Here is a 21,476-nt window from a genome sequence, read left to right as displayed (position 1 = left end):
ATTCCCCACCTGTTCCATTTTTACATTTTAAAATATGGTTACTTGAAAATTTAAAATTATAGTGGTAGCTTGCATTATATATCTATTGGACTGTGCCACTCCAGTTGGGTTCGGTGACATTATCGAGTATTTTGAAAGCATTGCCAGGGCTGGGTTTGCCTTTGTGGAATAACAGTATGAGCCGAGGAGAAGATTGCTGTGGCTGGAGGTCACCAGATTCATCCATGATGATAAGTTATTCATCCCGGTCTTATCCAGATTTCCAAGTTCTTAATGGTTGTTGTGTATCCTGCAAAAGAGCCACATTGAAAATAAATGCTTGTGATTGGTCACAGCCTATTCAACGACAAACTATCCCATAAAAGAGGTAGAGGGATACCAGAAGTGACTTAGATATGGGACTCACCTCCTTTCTCTTGGAGTCTTTCCCACATCAAGCTGCTTTGACCCATGCTTCAGTATCATTTTCTTTCTCTCCAAAATGGATAAACTCTCCTTTATCTACTCACTCTCATGCATTTAAATTATTACCATTTCTTTGTTGAATATGTCTCCCAGATCCATCCCTTTGTCTTACAGCCTTCAGTTCATATGTTAATATGATGAGTACTGTAATGATTATATTGTTGTTGCATTCTGTTTACCAGATTTCCTTATTATACCTGTCAGAATCCATACTCTCACCCTTGTCTTTGGCCAAAGCCATCAACTACATGCCAGAACCTCCTTTTAGCTCAGCTTACTTTGCAGCCCTAGCATAGATGGGCAGGCAGGCAGAGCTGTTCATGTGAGCAGACGTTCCAGGAGGGGAAAACCATGCATGCTACAACCAGCCGCAAGTGCGGTTCTGAACGCAACACTGGGAAGTCCTTTTAGTTCCTCTATGCCTGTCTCTCTGCTCTCTTCCTGATTCACAATAGGAAAACATAAGATTTCAGATCGTAATTTCCAGTTGTTAGCCAACTAGGATCTAGAATTGAAGGGAAAAACTCTGCTCTACTCTCTACTCATAACACTCCTGATAGTAATGTGGTTAAGCAAGATATTAGAGTGCTGAATTTACAGTCCAAGGAAAGCACCCTCAGCTGACTTCTGGGGAGGGGGAACTATGGTTTGGGAGAGCAATCTTACTGCACCTATCAACATGTGGTTACCCTCTTGCCCACAGAAGATGTCCCAGAGCTTGTAACTGACCAAATATACTTCCCTCTGTTAAATGAATGAACAGAAAATCCTAGAAAAAGTTAAATTGATTCTTGCCTCCAGGTTTCCATTGATAAACTCTAAACATCACAGAGCTGGAGAGAAGGGTTAGGGTGGGGGTTGGGGTTGGGGGGAAAGTTGGATGTTGGACCTCTGTTGTGGCTAACCCATCTCTGTGTGCCACACAAACACTCACATGCAGAGTGAGGCCCCTTGGCTGGTAGAAGTGGGAGTCCTATGTAGACACATGCCTCTCTCTCCTTTTCATTCATCTAGCTGCAGGTCTTTATCCTGTCAACTTCTCTCCTACCCCCAAATGAAGGAGAAGGCCATAACTCCTCAGCAGTTAGCAAGCTCTAGCCTCCTTCCTTGTAGTGAAAATCTTCCTAGACTTGGAAATACTCAAGAGTAGATTGAGAGACACACCTCCACCCACCCTGCCATGTTTGGGCTCTGGGTGGGAGGAAATAACAAGCTTTGGTTCATGAAAGGCAAGAGGTGGGGGAAAATCTCTGCATAAGGGGGCTGGGTGGTCTTCCACTCTTGTTTTATACCTTTTTAAAATTTAGATATTTGTCTCTCACTGTGAGAATTAATTTCCTATTCGGTTTGCTTAACAAATCTACATATGTGATTCTTATTTCTCTACAATAGCCCACTTTTGGACCTCATTAAGAATATCTGCTGGCTTCTCAACTTTATATTACAAAGATCTCTGTATCTTAGTTTGGGGATGCATCTAGCACAATTACTTCCTGTCCCCTTTTCCAGTTTTCTTCCTTTGACAGTAAGCAGAGGAATAGCAGTCTCTCTACAAAAAAAAAAATGTAGATTAGGAAATCTCAACTTCAGTGTGTACATCAAAAATTTCTGGAGTTGTAAATATTATGGGCATTTTATAATTTTCTCAGATTCTTGATGAGGTCTAGTCTCCAAAAAGATTAGAAATACTTCTATAGGCTATCTTAGCAAATTTAAAAATCAGTTTTATTGACTTTAATTATTTAAAGCTACAAAAGAGGAGGTTAGGCAAATTAATGGGCAGTATAAAGCACATCTTATCACAGCAAAAATTTCCATTGAAGAATACACACACACACACACACACACACACACACACACACACACACAGATACATGTGAATGCATGCATACAATTTTCTTCAGAATTTCTTACTCTCTGTTATGTGCAATTATTGTCTCTCACATTTGTTTAGCACTGTAGAGATTAAATAAAGCACTCTTTAGTGTATGATTTTATTTAATCTTCCCCAAATCCTTTGTGTAAGTATTATTATTATTGCCAACATGTATGGTTAAGAAAACTGAAGCTTAGAGAGGTGTAATCACACCTTCGAACTGACAGAGATAAGTCTTGGATCCAGAGCTTCTGAACTCAGGTCCAGGGATCTAAAATTTATAGCTATGAAAACCACTTGGCTATTAATGAGCATATTAACCTTTTGAGAAGAAAGGATATAGGGCATTTGAGAGAGGGCTTGGCTTCCTTTAACTCAAACTCACTGACTCTACATGTCAGCCACCCTTGGTACTTGTTCTGTAAAGGTATACCAGAAAACCACTTTCGTTTTCCTTGACGAGTGCAGTGGGGCTTTAGGCATGTAAATATCTTGAGACACACGAGTTATGTCTAGCACATTCTGTGAGCCAAGGAGGAGAAATCATTCTAATCAGCTCTGGCTCTGACTCATGTGCCCAAGCTTGTGGTCGGCTAGGTTAATTCTGTTCCAAGAACACTCGTCTAGGTAGTTCAAAACCACATATCATGGACTCAATTTAGTGTTGAACAAACATTTAAGAGATAAGTTCTGTATACTGTATTTTGTGTTAGATTCTAAGGATACAAAAATGAAGAAGACACAATTTTTCTCTCCAGCTTACAGCCTGATTCAGGAGGTATGGTGTTCAGGAGTAAGATGGGACAGCAGTTTAATTTCTGAATCACTTGCCAGTTCTCACTAAAATTTCTTTAAGTCTAAAGTGGGAGGTCTTATTCCTAAAAGGCAAATTTTGTTCCGGTATTGTTTTCTGAATAACTAGGAGTTTTGGTAAAGCTCAGAAATTAATGGCTAAGTTCATCTAGAATAGACATCTGGGGTTGAGTGGTTTTATTATAACTATGAATTACAAGTGGAAAATGCTTCTGACTCTCTCCTTTCTCAAACATCAGGGCACATTTGTGAGTTCTGAATGAACTAAGTCTCCAAATTCTGTAAGAAGAGGCAGAATTCTTACCTCTGTCTCCTTCACTTAACTTTCTTGTTGGGTAAATTGAAGACATCTATTAAGAACCCAAGAAGAGTCTAGTCAAGATAATTTTGAAAGCTGACCATTACCACTTAAATTGCAGTCTTATTCATCAAATCCTGGATTTTGCTTGTCTTATTTTCTTTTGTTTTACTCCTAGCAAAAATACAAACAAGACTATGAAAATAAAGTCAAAGGCAAATGGAGTGAGACACCTTGCTTTGAAATTGCAACTGCCAGGATGAATGCTAATAACATTAGCACAGTAAGTAAGAGGGATGGCTGGGTATCCTTAAGTTGAGAGGGGGACCCTTCCTCTATGACTTTTAGCCACCTGCTGCACCTGAAGTGGTACTTGAACATTTGAGTCCTGGCACCTCTTCTTGGGGGCAAGACTTGTAGAGAGTTCCTATTAAAAAGAAATCTCACAATTTTTCCTTCCTTTTGAGAAATATTGTTTTGATCAGAATCCGTTACTCTTGCCTCAGTTTTCATAGGAACATGGTTTCAAAGTGAGTACAGGTTAAAGGGGCCCTTTTAAATTTATTCTTAGCCGTATATTTATGAAACAGTTTAGTTTCTACTCAGATTTTCCTCACTGAAAAACATGTCTTTTTTTCCTTTTTTCTTAAGTTTTCTCTCCCTGGCCTTCAAGAGCTCCTTCTTGGGGTGTCTTTTCAGCCTATTATAATTGCTCCAAATCTGTTAAGTTGCGAATCATTTTTGTGATGGCACCACATTCTGTAATTGTAACTGAATCTGTGTAAGCCAAGAGGAGCATGGCTTTGGGTAACTTCTTTATATGGCCTCTGTCCTCCCATGTAAAAGTTTTGCATAGTTTGTTCCCACTGCAGTTCTTCAGTATGTTTAATGTCTTACAGAGGAAATACCAAGAAGAATTTGAGAATCTGAAAGACCAGATCTACTTCATGCAGACTGAAACACCAGAGTACAAAGTGAATAAACAAGCTGGGGTGGCAGCTAGCAAGGTATGAGGAAATTCTCTCATTTATCTTGATGGTCTCATTTGGTGAATTTCTTGTAACTCTTGCTTTTGTATATTTAAAAAAAAAAAAAAAGAGGGTTCTTTGGAGATGAAAAAAGTACTTCGGAATTATAATAGGGCTACCAAATTTTTAAAAAGTTTGCCATGTATGAGCATTAACAGCACCCAATTACCATCTTCAATATTTCAAAGAGTGAATAACCTTTCAATACCCAGAAATAGAAAGGCTATAATCTCAAACAGAAGACAGAAGAGGGGTCTTGAGACCCCTCAAGAAAAGACAACTGGAAGCCTTATATGAATATAGACACTCACCACTACCATTATTTTTCTTATATTTTTACCAGCTTCTAGTCACAGACAAGATACACGCATCTATGGATATGCTCAGATCCTCTATAGAGTGACTGTGGTAAATGGTCAGACTCCTTGGCATTCTAAAGCAGGCTGGGGACTAGAAAGAGCACAAACTTCAAAGCCAATCAGACTTGATTCTAATCCTGGCCTTGGATCTGCTGGAGGAGTGAAAGCAGGAAGATCACATCACTGAGGAGGCTATTTCAGTATCCAGATGCAAGACAGTGATGTTTTAGAGCAGAGGGATAGCAGGGCAAGTGATGAGAAGTACTTTGAAAGTAGAACTGACCTGATTTGCTGATGGATTGGATATGGAATATGAGAGAAGAGTTTTGGTCTAAGCAACTAGATGGATAGGGTATTCCTTTATCAAGATAAGAAAGACTGTGGAAGGAGTAGATAATTTTTTTTTTTTCTGGAGGAGAGATATGAGCTCAGCTTCAGACATGTAATATTTGAGATGCCTTTTAGACACCCAAGTGGAAATGTCAAGTGGGCAGTTGATTATGTAAGTCTGAAGTTTCAGGGGTGATATCTGTATAAATTTGGGAGTTATCAGCATATAAATAATATTTAATGTCATAAGAATGGATGCCACCCAGGGAGTTAGTACAGACAGAAAGCTCTGAGGAGTGGACTCTGGAGTGCTTCCATGTGAAGATACTGGTGAGATGAGGTAGTAACAAAGTCAGGAGAGAGTGATTTCTTGGGAAGCAAGTGAAAGGAGAAGGGAGTGATTAACTGTGTCAAATGTTTCTGAAATGGATTTATCAATGTATGGTGTTTGGTGAACTTAATAAGAACAATTTGGTTGAGTCTGCTTAGAGAGGGTTCGTGAGCGAATGAGAAGAGAGAAATATAAGAGTATCAGTATAGTCAACTCTTTCAAAGTATTTTCCTGAAAAAGAAAGAAGAAAATGCTATAGTAGCTGATGAATAAGTGGGTGAAGAGAGAATTTTTTAAAGACAGAAGACAAAAAACACCATGTTTTTATGCTAATGGAAAAAAAACCAGTGTTGAGGGAAAATGTGATGATATTGGAGGGGGAAGAGTGGCTGGAGCGATGTCCTTGAAGAGGTAGAAGGGGAGAGGATCTGGCCTCGAAGAAGAGGGGATGGCTTGCCACAAGCCCTGACAGTTCATCTACAAACAGGAGAAAGTTTTTTCCATTTTTCAAGGAAATACATGATTCTATGAGATGGAGAGGTTATTTATGTCTTCCATTCCTGTACAGTATCCCCAGCGAGTCTTCTGTGTGGTCTGTAGGAGGTGGTGCATCTGTTTTTCACTTATGTATCTCCTGCCTTTAAATATCAAGTTAATCATATTTATTTTCTGAGGTTCTTAAATGTTGGTAGATTATCTAGGATTCTTTGAACTTGTCTATATTCTATGGTTATATTGGCTGAATAAATGGCTGGCCCTGGGGAATCCTAGTCAGAAAGAACTAAGATGGGTTTCTTGTTTTCCTCCCTTTGGACATGCTCCTGACTGGGCTTTTGAGCCCTCATGTAAAGCATCTACTATACCTGGAATTAAAGGTGAAAAGTGGGAAGAGCAGAAAGAAAAGTTGAAGTTGTGACCATTTATCCATCTCCCAGCCCCTTCCTTCTTCTCCTGCATATGCATTAAATACATGTATGTTCATACACAGTCACAGATGAGGCATAAAAGGGCAAATTCATGATGCTTTTAGGTTCCTTTTTTAAAAATGTATTGGCAGATCAGCAGCTGGAGGTTAAGAGCTGAATGAGAGTTCTGGAGCAGCAGGTATCCAGGATATAATGTGCTATCAGTATTTGTGTATCTTTCTCTCTCCTATTATCTATGTATCCATCTATCTCTATCTCTAGGGACCAAGTGTTATTCTTTCTTGCATGTGTCCCAAAGCCTGACACATAATAAATACCCCAAAATATCATAATGGATATTTTTGAATGAGTAAATGAATGGGGAAAAGGTATCTTGGAAATATATGCACTTTCCCTGCGACTGTTATGAGTTACTATGAGTATTTTGTTTATAAAATGTCAAGTTGCCATTTTCCTAAAGAGAAAATTGATTGTCATAATATTCATAATAGAGATGAGAACAAAAATAACCTAGAGTTACTTTATCACTTTATTTCACTCCTACAGGTAAAATACAAAGAAGACTATGAAAAGAATAAAGGAAAAGCAGATTATAATGTACTTCCTGCTTCAGAGAACCCACTGCTCAAGCAGCTGATGGCGGCAGGAAATAGACTAAGTGATGTAAGTATATTCTTGTCAAAAGTGTTTTGTTTTTTTTTTAACCTTAGCTGCAAGAGAAATGAAATCTCTTTCCTTTTATTACTAAAGGCAAAAATAACTTAGCAAATACTTTAAATGGTGTAGCAGTTTCCCTGGAACTGTCTGACCACAGGAAGGCATTTATGCCTCTGAATATGATATGTGTCAGTTTGCAGGGATGGGGGAGCATTGTGGATTTAGTTCAATGGGCAGGGAAATCCTCATTTGCTTATAGGTTCCAGGTACCTCTGCCTCCATAGCTAGTGTACATTGTAGAAGATACGTTCTGATTTTAACAGAGGCAGAAGGAGATTTTGAAAGGAGGCGGGGAGAGAGAGACAGAAAAAGAGAGAGACAGAGAGACAGAGAGACAGAGAGAGAGAGACAGAGAGAGAGAGAGAGAGAAGAGGTGAAACAGTGTTAGCACCCTGTCCTTGTATTCTTCAAGTCCACTTCTAGGAGAAGAAGGAAAATGTTCTGTGTTGTACAACTTCTCTCCCCACCTCTGCCATTTTCTCCTCAGATCTTTTGTAAAGAATCATCTGCAGACAGCAGGACTTAGAAGATGGCTCCCTAAGTCTTCACAGGAATTTCTACTTGTAGAGTTGTTAAGAGCCTGACTAATTATTAGATTTAAAATAGATAAGTGAGAACTGCGCCTGGCATGAAAAGACTAACAGCCCAAGACCACTTTGACTGTTTATATAAAAAGACTGAATATGTTGATCAGTTGAGTTTTTCCCTTATGGTTAGGTCGTATTAAGCTTTCCCAATATTTGAAGATTTTATGTGGCTTTCTATGTGGGTTAGTTATCTTTTCTTTGTCCTTTGGATTAAGTCAGCACTGTAGAAATGAGCACATGTGATTGAGAAGGGGGGCGAGTAAAGTGGCAGGTGAGAGAGTGTAAGCGGATGTGTCTAGATAGCTCTGCAGGGGAGTCGATACAAGCATGTCTCCTGCTTCCTAAATGAAAGCCGTCTTTGGCAAGCATCTCAAAGCCCAGGTGTAAATCCACTTTGTGGATGAAGACAATAATACGAAAATATTAAAAACAAATAGCACTATTTACAATTTCAAAACCCAACATGAAAAAGTAACAATGATCTGCTTTCTCCGTTGTACATTTAAAATTCAATAATTGTTTATTGTTAGAGCTAAAGATAAACCCTATCAGGGGGGAAGAGTTAGTAGATTCATGATTTGAGTTCTTATATATACTTTATTTTTAAGGTCAATAAGGAATTTTTCCTTGGTAGGAGAGAGAGTATGTATTTCTTAATATTTATTAAAAATTTTCATGAAGGTTTGTTTTTAAAAAAAAAATAAAAATTCATTGTTGCCTAAAATATTCCTGTTTGTTGTGGCACCATCAGTGAAGGAAGAGGCACGAGGGAGATGAAGAAGGCAGCAATTCAGAAATACACAAGAATCTCTGCAACTAAGGACCTAGTCTGAAACACCATATTAGTTTCTTAATTTTTTGAAGAATGTTAAAAATCTAGGCTTTACAATAATTGCTAATAGAAAAGGCTTATCATTCTTGACACCCCCAGTTTTTAAGACAGTTGACAGGCAATATCTTTCTTCTTCTTCTTTTATTTAGTTTTGGAAAATATGAGTGTTATAATCAGTGTGGGAGTGACAGAAATCTACTTTCGCTGATTTTTCTTTTCTTTACAGAAATCTTACAAGGAAAACTATGAAAAGACAAAGGCAAAGAGCATAAATTACTGCGAGACCCCCAAATTCCAACTTGACACAGTCCTGAAGAAATTTAGCAGTGATGTAAGCAATCCTACGATCGCTCCTGTTAAAGAAAAGATCCATCATTTCACAAATAATTAAATGAAATATGTTTTGTCTTTCAGACGAAATATAAAGACTCCTACTTAAAGAACATTTTGGGACATTATGTAGGCAGCTTTGAGGATCCATATTATACACACTGCATGAAAGTCACAGCTCAAAACAGTGATGTAAGTTCTAAGACAATTGGTTAGCTTTCTAAAGTATTTTTAGGGTACAAATTTGTTGGTTGCATCCTTATGTCTGATTACTTTTCCTCATAGAAAAACTACAAAGCAGAATATGAAGAGGACAGAGGTAAATGCTTCTTCCCCCAAACCATAACACAAGAATATGAAACAATCAAGAAATTGAATCAGTGTAAAGATGTAAGTTGGTAGTACGAACTGCGAATGTTACTGCCCTCCATAGCATCTAGTGATCAAGATATGTTTAAATTTTTGACACTTTTACAAGTAAATACAAGAAAAACATTGGAAGAAAGAAAATTTATTTTATAGTAAGTTTACTACTTTTCCCTATTATCATCCATGCATTTTCAAGAACTAATTCTAGTTCATTTTCCCAAAGAAGAATTATTGGTCATCTGAAGACATGAGAAAGTTTCTTACACAGACAGATGTAAGAACATCTCTCAAAGATGCTGCAGTCTAATTAGAAAAAACAATGTGTTTTATCAACTATAGTTATGTTTTCTTTTTAGGGGTGGGGTTCTGCCCATTGTCCTATTGGCCAGTGTGGATTTGGCAGGTGATACCACTAAACCCGATTCCTTTTCTCCCCCACAGCACACCTATAAAGTCCATCCAGATAAGACAAAATTTACTCAAGTAACCGACTCTCCTGTTCTGGTGCAAGCCCAAGTTAATTCCAAACAGCTGAGTGATGTAAGTTCTTCTAAATATCCAGGAAATTTGATTATGAGGGATAATGTAGCATATATAACTCTGTACAGAACGTCTCGCAATTTGTCACACTTACAAAAAAAAAAAAGCTATACAAATTTTAGCAAGTTAACTTGTATATGTGTGTACTCACCTAAAATATTTTCCTATTTAGTTGCCTTGCATCCTCTACATCTTCTTGGATGGATAATAATTACAGTAAAATGGTTCTATAAGGGAAACTCATGTAGCTTAATGCACTAGAAAGAACATGAGTTCTTGAGTCAAATAAAACTGAATTCAAATTACAGCTCTGTCTAGGCAAATTATTTAAACTTTCTATACCTCATATTTCCCTTTCAAAATTTGTGGTTGCTTTGAAGGTTAAGTGAAAGGGGATAGGTACAGACTCTGTCCCAGAACAACTATTCAACACATGGGATTTCTCTTTCTCAAATAAGTTTTGGAAAATAGAGTGTTTAAGATAAGGTTTACCATATGAGTTTTAAGAATAAATTTCTAAACTTATGTTGAACTAAAAAAACAAACAAACTAAAAATAAAGTAACTGCAGTAGATTTATGACCAGAAATGAAGGCTTTAATTAGAGTATCAACAAACCATAATATATGCGAGCAGACATAAGCACATTTGTTAGAAAATATTCTCCAGTGAGAATTAACATGAAAAGGAAGAAAGGGCTGTCACTCTCAAAACCCATAAGGTTCTGATTGTGTGATATGCATGAAGGAGGCCATGTATGAGTTACCTCCTTCCATTAGGGTCCTACCACAGGAACAGATGTGATAACAGCAATCACATGTTAGGAACACAAGTTGTCATTAATACAACATGGCCTACCTCAGCTCTGAATTTCTCTTTTAATCTTAACAACTTTGTCAGTTATTATTTAACAAAACATATTTACATTATATCTTATAAAATGTACTACACAAGATTTTTTTTAGAATAATTCTTCAGAACTAACTGATCTCTCTCTCTCTCTCTCTCTCTCTCTCTCTCTCTAAATTACAAAGCAAAACATGAAAGTGAAAAGTTTAAATGCCATATACCTCCGGATATTCCTGCTCTAATCCAGCACAGAGTCAATGCTTACAACCTGAGTGATGTAAGTTCTTTATGCACTATGCCATGTGATACATTAACAGCTTGTACTTTTATTTTTGATTGTTTTATTGAACGAATATTTCAATATTAAAGATAGGAAGAATAGTTAACATTTGTATCACGTTCCTAAGCCACTGTAACTTCGAATTCATCTTATAAAATATGTGTAGCAATCTCATAAGTAGCTTCATACAATTAGACTATCTTAACGTATTTTAAACAGCCTTCAGAATGTCACCACTCATGTGTATTTAATTGCAAACCATAATTAATGTTAAACCTTTTAGTCATATATTAATTTATACTATGCTATAATTTTATTTCAGGATTTGATTTTTTCAGGTTCAATTTTATTTCATTTATTCCTCAAGCCTATAATATCTCTTATTTCACACAAAATGATACTTATCTCTCTATATAAGAGTACTTGCACTAATGAAGATATAGAGTATTCAAAAGGTATGAGGCCAGTTATCCATTGTTCTCTTTCATTCCCAAACATAATTTTATAGAAAAGTCAAATTACACTTGGGCTTTTCAATTTCTTCAACAATTCTTAAATAAGAATAATTATCCTTCATCAATGTGTATGGTAATGATTCATGAAGTGACCTCTGCAGAGGACTTTCAGATAAAATGAAAGTGATGTATTTATATCATAAAAGTAAGTCGACTATGAAATATTTGTGCCAGTCTATAAAATATTCAGTATTCAGAATCGAGTATTAGTATGATAACTAGAAATAAATTTATTTGATAAAATACTCTAATGGAGAGTAGAGAAGCTTACTCTTGGAGAATTAGAAGTTTCGGCTTGAGGGGAATTACCTAAAATATGCCTGATTTTGTTCACAAGGAAAAGAATCAATTTATTTTATATTAACAACAAAGTATCAGGTTACCCTTTAGTCTTTAAAGTGTGATAATATACATATCACTTTTGCCAATTCCTGTGCTGAAATTTTCCTGTCCAGAGTATTTATAAGTACGACTGGGAGAAGAGCAAGGCTAAGAAGTTTGACATTAAAGTGGATGCCATTCCCCTGCTGGCAGCCAAAGCCAACAGCAAGAACACTAGCGATGTGAGTATGGCCTGGGGACCCGGGCAGCGGGGACTCAGTGACGTTTCCTGATGAGTGGGATCTGGCACATGTGATGTCTCTGCAGGTAATGTACAAGAAAGACTATGAGAAAAACAAAGGGAAAATGATTGGAGCCCTCAGCATTAATGATGATCCCAAGATGTTGCACTCTTTGAAGACGGCCAAAATCCAGAGTGATGTGAGTGCTTGTGTAATCGCCCTTATTTTCAGATGTGGTTGCACTTACTGTTAGATGAGATATTAATGCCTAAATGAAATCTCAGATTCAGGACAAATCAAACACAAAAGCCCAGTAATGAAGGAAAATTAACTTCCTCATTCTTATGATGTGTCTGTACTTTGATATACTAGTGAATATTGTAAATGTTCCCTTAATCTCTTTAATGTTTTCTGTTTTATTAAGGGGAAATTACACTAGTTTTTCTTTATTGCTTTTCTTAGAAACAGGCTCAGTATTTCAGTATGTATACACACGTATTCCTTATGTGCCGTGACCTGACTTAAGGTACCTTGCAAAAATACATGCAGAAAAATAAAAGGCAAAAGTGAGAAAAACAGACTAAAGACAAAGTATGAAAAACTAGATGCAGCATAACTTCAAATGCAAATTATTTTAAGAATTCTATAAAATACTGATCTCATTGTAAAGACTTTAAAATACTTAATAAAAATAAAGTAAAACACTTCCAAAAATTGCTTTCTAATTCATATCAAATATATATATATATATATATATATATATATATATATATATATATATATATATACTCCTTATTTGTTTACAAATATTCTTGTCTTTATTGAGTATGTTTTTGGATTTTTATATGGGAAAATTGAAAGAGAATGTGAAGAAATATATGGTACGTCCAATAAAACAGAATAAAAGCATCTCTTCATGTATTATTGCTATAAAGTAAAATATTAGATCTTAGTGATAAAAACCAGCTTGCAGAGGTGTTGTAAAATACTTTTCATCAAGTTCTAAACTGAATACTTTTCTAGGACTGTGCCTAAGTATCTGAGGTTTACCTTATACATTTACTTCACTTTGTATCAACTCTTAAAAAATTCGTTTTCATTCACATATTCAAGTGGAAAGAATTCTTTTAAGACAAAAAGTCGCTTAGACAGGAGCATTTGTGTGCTCTGATTTATTCTGGCTGAGAAATATTAGGGTGAGTAACATAAATATATTTATGGTTATCAGCAGACTAAATTATGTAAGTCATGAGCCTCTACCATATTCATCCTGCTTTTTTTTTACTTTGCCTTGTGGAAAATAAATGCTGAAAAAAAACCCAAAAACCAAATTTTTCCTTTCGGTTAAAGTATAGCAATGATGTGAATGGCTTTTATACCATGAGACATATTTTTCTTTTCTTTGTTTGATTTTCTTTTTCCTTTGACAGAGATTGTACAAAGAAAACTATGAGAAGACAAAGGCAAAGAGTGTGAATTACTGTGAGACCCCTAAATACCAACTTGATACTCTGCTGAAGAACTTCAGTGAGGTTCGAAAGGCTGTGGTCACCTCTGGGGTTTGAGGACTTCCTTACTGTTTGACCTATAACTGTGAATTTGAACTACATATGTTTTCTTTTTCAGGCTAAATATAAAGATTCGTATGTACAGAATGTTTTGGGACATTATATAGGCAGCTTCGAGGACCCATATCAAATACACTGCAAGAAAGTTTCAGCTCAGAACAGTGACGTAAGTTTGAAGACAAATGCTCATGTCTCACAATGACGCTGTTTGGGAACAATAAGAATCATCATTATTTTTGTTCTTTTTCATTATAGAAAAATTACAAAGCAGAATATGAAGAAGATAAAGGGAAGTGCTATTTCCCTCAGACAATAACACAAGAATATGAAGCAATCAAGAAGCTAGACCAGTGTAAAGATGTAAGTCAGCTGCTCTGAACTCTGGAGATTAGATTTGGGATTCTTGTGCCATCTAGTGAACAATTTAGCAGGAGTTTAAATGCTAGCATCTAGTGGTTATGTTAGCAGATGACAAATTTAAAATTTTGGCTTAGGGGTAGAATTGGAGAACACAAAAATTACTGTGAAGAAGCCTATTTGTTACAAAATATTTTCGACTTTTATAAATCTTTGTTTCCACTGGTTTATATGGACATGGCTTCAGGGGAAAGAGAGGATATAGAGATTTATGAGAGAGAGGTGTTTATCCAACAAATTTACATGATGGGCTAGTTTGTGCTAATCACTTTCCTTGGTGATGGGAGTAAAGAGGGGCTGAGAGCAAAGAGCGCTGCCTTGTGGAGCATGCATTTGCGAGGAAGAGGCAGACAATAAATAAAGAGCACAGAAGCAAGAAAGATGTCAGGCATTAAGATGGCTAATGTAGAATGATGCTACAGAGTTCAAATAGAATAATATAGGAGAAAGAGACTGGATGGGCACTGTAGATTGGATGGTCAAGGAAGACCTAAGTCAGGAATGTACAGCCATGCTAAGATCAAGGTAAGAGCAGCAGCAAGAATAGCCTAAGAAGAGAATAAGTTTGGCAGGTAAAGAATTGAAGAGTTGGGGTGGCCAAAGCATACTGGAGAGAGGGACAGTAGTAAGAGGTAAAATGGCAGGAGATGAAGGAGGGGGTGTGTTCTGTAGAGTAGAGTTTATAAGCCAAGGTACAGTTTAGATTGAATACCAAGTTCAGTGGAGGACCATGCAAGGCTTCAGCAGGGGGAAGATTAATCCGGATGCTGAATCACAGCAGGAAGACCATTTTAGAAGCAACTTTAGGAGAGAGATTGAGAGAGAGATTGAGAAAGACAGAGGAAGTAAGGATGTATCAACCAAGTTTTCAGGAAATAAACTATTTTTTGGCTGAAAATTTTTATATGTTAGTGTATATATGAACAAGAATATAAAGATACATTATGAAATGTCATTAAGGAACATCTTCTTTTCTAGCATACCTACAAAGTTCATCCAGATAAGACCAAATTCACAGCTGTCACTGATACTCCTGTACTATTACAAGCCCAGCTCAACACGAAACAGCTCAGTGATGTAAGTGCCTTGATTTATGCATGTGTGGGTGACCCAGAATACTTTGCTTATTTGAACCACAAGCATTTACATGCTTAATCTCATGGATGCATCTACCATTTCAACAATGTCATTTTTCAAAATTTGTTTAATAAAATATATATGCAACTGCTAGATAGAATTGTAACCTCAGGGAAAAAGGTGTTAAACAATAATTAAAATAACTAATAATTCTTCAATAACTCATCTATTTTTAGTGGAAATTTGCTCATTAGGATTATATCAAAAATAATACATACTAAAATTGCAGAGCAACTTAAATAAACAACAAAAACAGCAAAGGTGTACACCTGAGTAGCTAACAAAGTGAGCATTTTCCATTCTTGAGTTTCCTAATACAGACTTTACAAGAAGAAAAAGAGCACAGAAACAAGAAAGATATCAGACAATAATAAGAAAACTATAGGATGGTGATACAGAATTAAAATAGGATGACGTGAGATAGAGTGACTGGGCAGGCACTTTGGATGGGTGGTCAAGGAAGATCCGTGGCAGAATGGTCCAGCCATGTCAAGATCAGGGGAAGAGCAGCAGTGCTTCTCAAACATTCACGGTCATGTGGATGACCCAGTGACCCCCTTAAAATGCAAATTCTGATTCACTAGGTCAGGAAGGGCTCAATGTTCTAACTCTCTAATAAGCTTCTAGGTGGTACCAGTACTGCTGATTGGTAGACTCTACTCTGAGTAGCACAGTGTTAACACGGCTAAATTTCTGAGGAAAATAAAACACACAATTTCTTCTACTATAAAGCGTGTTTAAGTAACCCAGAATAGCTCATGTGCAATTGGTAAAGAAGGAAATGGCGTCAGTAGGACCCAGGAGTCATATTGGTTCATATGCAATGCTTTCTAGCATATTAATATTTTGTGCCCCAGAAAGAACAGCTTATCACTAACATCACTAACCCACTGGACTTAGCAAGCTGTGGAAGAATACAATGCTGTATGCAGTGCCCAGTCCTCACACGCTCTTCTAAATGGCCTGGTTAGGCCATGAGCTCTGTTTTGGAGAAGATTATTGCACAATCCTTCTCAGTCTTGTCCATTTACCTTAAGCTCCACAATTCAGTAAACTTCCCTGTTTACTCTACTTTCCTTTCACCTAATGTCATCAAAAAAATTTTTAAATAAAGTCTCATATTTTGAATTTTCATATCTTTCTAACTGTGTTAGCATGTTATTTAGAATTATTATTTTTGTTAGTGCTCTGATTATAGAATTTCATATATTTTGGATGTTCGTGTCTTCAAGGTACAGCCTAGAAGATTAGATCAGACAATAAGTTTCCCATATATGCGTTGTGATAATATATACAAAACGACAACCCAAAGTTTGGTTGCACCACAATCCCTGAAAGGGGGACTGAGAGTCTGGGCCCTGTGTTGCACTCCTACTGGATTGGTTCTTTCTTTGGGGCATCTTTCTAAAAAACGGTAGTAATAACTTAGCTGTATACATTCTCCTCAGTAAATTCAAGTAAGTTCTTACCCTGAACTATTTGGCTACCCTTTATTGTGTTTTAGCTGAATTATAAAGCGAAACATGAAAGTGAGAAGTTCAAGTGCAACGTACCAGCAGATGCTCCACAGTTTATCCAACACAGAGTCAACGCCTATAACCTGAGCGATGTAAGTACCGAAGCCACAGCATCCTATGTTAGTGTGTGCATGAAAAGAGGAAATGTTATAGGTTTTTTAAAAGACCAGATTAGGAGTTATGCAAATAAACAACTATTGAGACTATTAACCAGAGCGTAAGTAGAGCTTTTACTGCCTAAATACTGTTAAGGTTCTTCCAGATTTCATTTTCCATAGTCTCTGTTACTGTCAGAAACATTCTCTCAATTACCCTTCTGCGAATCTCTAAAGTTTTACAAAATCTCTCCTGCGTAAATGTCATATTTCACCTTCTCCATATGGTTTTCATTTTATATTATTCTTTATACATCAGGATAACAGAGTCTTTAGAAAGTTCACAGAACATTAAAAAAGAGTATATCATACTTATCTGGTAGTGGGAGGACAAAACTGGATGATAGATGAATCAGTAGTTATACTACCATTTGGTAAATACAGTATATATAGGTGAAATAAGTCCATATATACAAATTTTCAATGTATTTTTTAAAAAATTTTTACTGAGTGAATCAATGTTAGATTTTGTTTTTATAATTCCTTTGCTGAAATTTTCCCGTCCAGAGTATTTATAAGTACGACTGGGAGAAGAGCAAGGCTAAGAAGTTTGACATTAAAGTGGATGCCATTCCCCTGCTGGCAGCCAAAGCCAACAGCAAGAACACTAGCGATGTGAGTATGGCCTGGGGACCCGGGCAAGGGGGACTCAGTGACGTTTCCTGATGAGTGGAATCTGGCACATGTGATGTCTCTGCAGGTGATGTACAAGAAAGACTATGAGAAAAACAAAGGGAAAATGATTGGAGCCCTCAGCATTAATGATGATCCCAAGATGTTGCACTCTTTGAAGACGGCCAAAATCCAGAGTGATGTGAGTGCTTTCGTAAATCTGTCTTGTTTTTAAGACGGCATCTCTGTTAACATGCCCCAGGGTAGCAGCATGTAAAAGGGTTCCACAGCCATGGGTTCTCCCAAGTTCACAACAACAAACTGCTGGGGAGAAGTTTAGAAGTGAAATGATTCCCCCAGAGTCTCGCACCTCTCACGACTGAGGAGAGAAATTACTGATTTGTACTTAATGTCCATTTCACTTTGAAAATGTGAAAAAGTTATAAATATTTAATAGAAAATATTGGTTGTAATTCTCAAAATCTTTTGGAAAACATCACTAGATGTTGTTATATTTTCTTCTAATTGAAAAATAACCTTTAAACCTAAAAAAAAAAACTTTTAAATTTGTCTTTATTTTGGAAGAAAATCATGAGTCACAGGTAATAATCTTAGTATTGGTATCATTGCTCTTTACTGACTTTGGTAGTTAGCATTGGGGTAGGTCCAAGAAAAACAGGTCCCTTTGAGAATCTGATAAAAGATTTGGATCATCCGCCTAGGGGAAAAAAAAAAAAACAACCTTTTTTTTGTGCTTTTTGCCTGAATTTCAGAGAATTTATTAATTCTCTAAGGTTTGTCTATGAGCCATCTATTATCTTTTGGTTAAAATTCTTACTCTAGAGAAAGAAACATCTACTGTTACAAATCGCACTATACAATGTGTTTAAAAAATGTTTAGAGAATCACTTAAGAGTGGTAAGAATATTCAACATTGCTCACAAATATTAATTTTTCATTATTAAAGAGAAGAATATTTGTGTCATTTGCTTTCATTTTACCATGTGTTCTTGTGATATATATATATATATATCTCTTCTTTAATTCAGTTGGTGTTTACTATATAGTCATGTAGCACTTTAAAACATTCCATTCAGTTACTTTGTCATATAACTTCATGCTGAATTAGGTCATATACAGTGCTTACATGTATAAAACTATCTTGTTCTCTAGTTTCTTATCCCTTCTTCACTCAAAGATTATAGCTCTTTGTTGACAGCAAATGTATCTTTATCTTTTGTTTTTAATCCTACTGGGCACATAATAAAAGCTCAACAAATGCTTTTTAAGTAATTGATGTTGGCAACCAAAAGAGATAGTCAATGATGAGTTAGTCTCACATAATATCCAGGCTAAATGCTAAGCTGCAGATATAGAGCATGCATAGCTTTATGAAAGAATCTTTTAAAGCCATTTGGACCTTTGACATTTTATATATGTGCAAGTGTGTGTGAGCTGATATGAACACAAACAAAAGAATCAAAATAATTTAGTCAAAAAACACTTCCACACACCAACTGCTGTTGCAACATTGCTTTATCTGTTTATTTCTAATAAATTCAAACTGACTATTTTTTTCAATGTTTCTGTATACCATCAGAAAATTTCCACGTTTTACTTTCATAAACTTTAATCTAGATTTTACAACTAAATGAAAAATTTATTCAGTGAAAGTGACTACCCACAAAATATTAGAAGGAAGATTACATTGCCTAAGAAAGCTAGAAGATTGGATCATTTGCAGTAGTTTTGACAGAAGATTTATAATGCACATCTATTATTACTAGCTTGGGTCACTGTCTTTAACGTTTATATGATTATGGAGAGATATAATGGGTTTAGATTTTTCCTAAAGGCACTGCGTCAGAATTTTTCTCTCTGTTGAGGTAATCGGTGAGTGGATCTGGTAAAGCTGGGACTTTGATCTAATTAGCAGCCTGTCTAACCATTCCAGAAAACCAACTAATGAAAGCGTCTTCTGAGGCTCAGTCAGAACATTTGGTTTATGAGAACACTGTACATAAGGGCCGAGGTTACTTTAATGGCTCAGTTTCTCAAACTTTTCTCCTTTGAGGTCTTATAACAGCTGCAATCTGAAGCTTCTTTTAAATTATTACCAAAATTAAACTTGATATGAAAAACTCTTTGAAATTCTCAGCCTATTTGCTGTCAGAAGTAGAATAGTCAGGTTGAAAAATCAGTAACTATTCATTTACAGATGACTTTGGAAAAGCCAAGAAATCAAGTGTACAGCTCTTTTTATCAAGTAGTCATTTTTATTAAAATCAGAAGTATGAAATGATTGTCATGTGATTTTTATCAATCAAAAAAATACTTCTTTATTGGAAATCTCTTTAGAGGATAGATTACCTTAGTAGAAATAATGCTTGTTAGTGGTCTTTGAAAACCCTTGTTTTAAAATAAAATAATACCTGGCTGAAGCAGAAGCTGTGGCCCATTCCTAATGTCTGACAGTTGTACTTTGATCTAAAAAGAGATTTGAGAAGATCTTATATGATTTTGGGGGGCATTTCAAAAACATGCAACATATGAACCAATTTTAGAAAAAAATAACTACTCAGATGTGATCTTTTTTAAAAAAAAAAACAACTCATATTTGTCATTTATGAGAGATCTCTGTGCTTTTCTGGAAATCTGTTGAGGATTTCTGGTAACAAATGGTAATTTCCTATTCACAGCGTGAATATCGTAAAGACTATGAAAAGTCAAAAACTATCTACACGGCACCTCTTGATATGCTCCCCGTCACTCAAGCTAAGAAATCTCAGGCAATTGCCAGTGACGTGGACTATAAGCATCTCATACACAATTACAGCTATCCACCTGATAGCATCCCTGTGGACCTCGCCAAGAAGGCTTATGCCCTGCAGAGTGATGTGAGTAGTCAAATTTTCTCTATTCCCTCCTTTTAAGGTGGCAATTGTAAAGGTTTTCTAAGTCTAGTGACATTTTTTGGCAATTCTCAGAGGTATCTGCATTATCTTCTGTGTGTAGCAAGTATGTAATAGGAAAATTTCCCTTATAGTTCAATAAGAGCATACCCTTCAGAGTTGGAGGGACCTGGGTCTAGCATGCACCCCATCACTGTTTCCCTTTGGGAAAGTTTTCAACCTTGCTGAGTCCAGTGTCCTCCTATTATTATCATCATCACTATCATAATGATTATATTCATCGTTATCAATAACTTTTTATATAGATTGCTATCTTATCTAAAAATAAAATATATGATTTACAGCATAATTTTTATAATAGCTGGGGGTTTTTTTCTGTAGATAAAAACTTCTTTAGGTAAATTAATTTGTCTGAGCTACATGATCGAACACTTTATCTTAACAATTCTATTTGCTAAAAATGTGGTAAAATACACATGACATAAAAGTTGCCATCTTTACCATTTTTAAGTCTATAGTCTATAGCTCAGTAGCAGTTAATTACCTTTACATTGTTGTCCAACCAATCTCCAGGACTTTTTCATCTTGCAAAACTGAATCTCTATACACATTAAACAATAACTCCTCATTTCCTCCCTCACTCAGCCCCTGGCAACCACCCTTCTACTCTCTGTTTCTATGAGTTTGACTACTCTAGATACCTCATGTAAATAAAATTTTCCAGTATTTGTCATTTCGTGACTGGCTTTTTTCACATAGAGTATGTCCTCAAGGTTCATCAGTGTAGTAGCCTGTGTCAGAATGTCCTACCTTTTTGAGGCCATATAATATTTCATTTTATGTTATACCACATTTTGTTTAGCCATTCATCTGACAGTGGACATTTGGTTGCTTGTATCTTTTGCCTACTGTAAATAATGCTGGTATGAACATAAAACACTACATTTCCATCACTGAGAATTCTGTTTAATGGATTATTATCTTATTTATAAAATTTTTGCTATGTGTCGTCCCCCCAAATAGATTGTAAACCTCTCAAAGGCAGGAACCAAATGGTTTCTTGATTTTTCATTCCAATTAAAAGGCCCACACTAAAGAACAACACTTAGAATTTTGTATTTAGAATATAAGTTTTAGGTACCATCTATAGC

At 36.1% G+C, this 21,476-nt stretch overlaps 1 protein-coding gene across 1 annotated transcript in view; it reads left to right on the top strand.

The window, feature by feature from the left end:
* Positions 1–21,476, top strand: part of NEB (nebulin) — a 191,705-nt gene that overhangs the window by 16,874 nt on the left and 153,355 nt on the right. Inside the window, exons 11-28 of the mRNA XM_039855663.1 lie at positions 3,631–3,735; positions 4,352–4,459; positions 6,973–7,089; positions 8,789–8,893; positions 8,977–9,084; positions 9,178–9,282; positions 9,703–9,800; positions 10,821–10,926; positions 11,900–12,007; positions 12,093–12,206; positions 13,438–13,539; positions 13,634–13,741; positions 13,831–13,935; positions 14,971–15,069; positions 16,634–16,738; positions 17,309–17,416; positions 17,502–17,615; positions 20,113–20,310. Of these exons, the coding sequence (XP_039711597.1) occupies positions 3,631–3,735; positions 4,352–4,459; positions 6,973–7,089; positions 8,789–8,893; positions 8,977–9,084; positions 9,178–9,282; positions 9,703–9,800; positions 10,821–10,926; positions 11,900–12,007; positions 12,093–12,206; positions 13,438–13,539; positions 13,634–13,741; positions 13,831–13,935; positions 14,971–15,069; positions 16,634–16,738; positions 17,309–17,416; positions 17,502–17,615; positions 20,113–20,310 (2,013 nt within the window). The remainder of the gene's footprint in view (positions 1–3,630; positions 3,736–4,351; positions 4,460–6,972; positions 7,090–8,788; positions 8,894–8,976; positions 9,085–9,177; positions 9,283–9,702; positions 9,801–10,820; positions 10,927–11,899; positions 12,008–12,092; positions 12,207–13,437; positions 13,540–13,633; positions 13,742–13,830; positions 13,936–14,970; positions 15,070–16,633; positions 16,739–17,308; positions 17,417–17,501; positions 17,616–20,112; positions 20,311–21,476) is intronic.

The sequence above is a fragment of the Pteropus medius genome, unplaced genomic scaffold (genome assembly GCF_902729225.1).
Source record: "Pteropus medius unplaced genomic scaffold, Ma_sr-lr_union100, whole genome shotgun sequence".
In the NCBI taxonomy this organism is placed as follows: domain Eukaryota; kingdom Metazoa; phylum Chordata; class Mammalia; order Chiroptera; family Pteropodidae; genus Pteropus; species Pteropus medius.
Note: the sequence above shows the minus strand (reverse complement) of the source record. Positions and strands in the feature narration are given on the sequence as shown.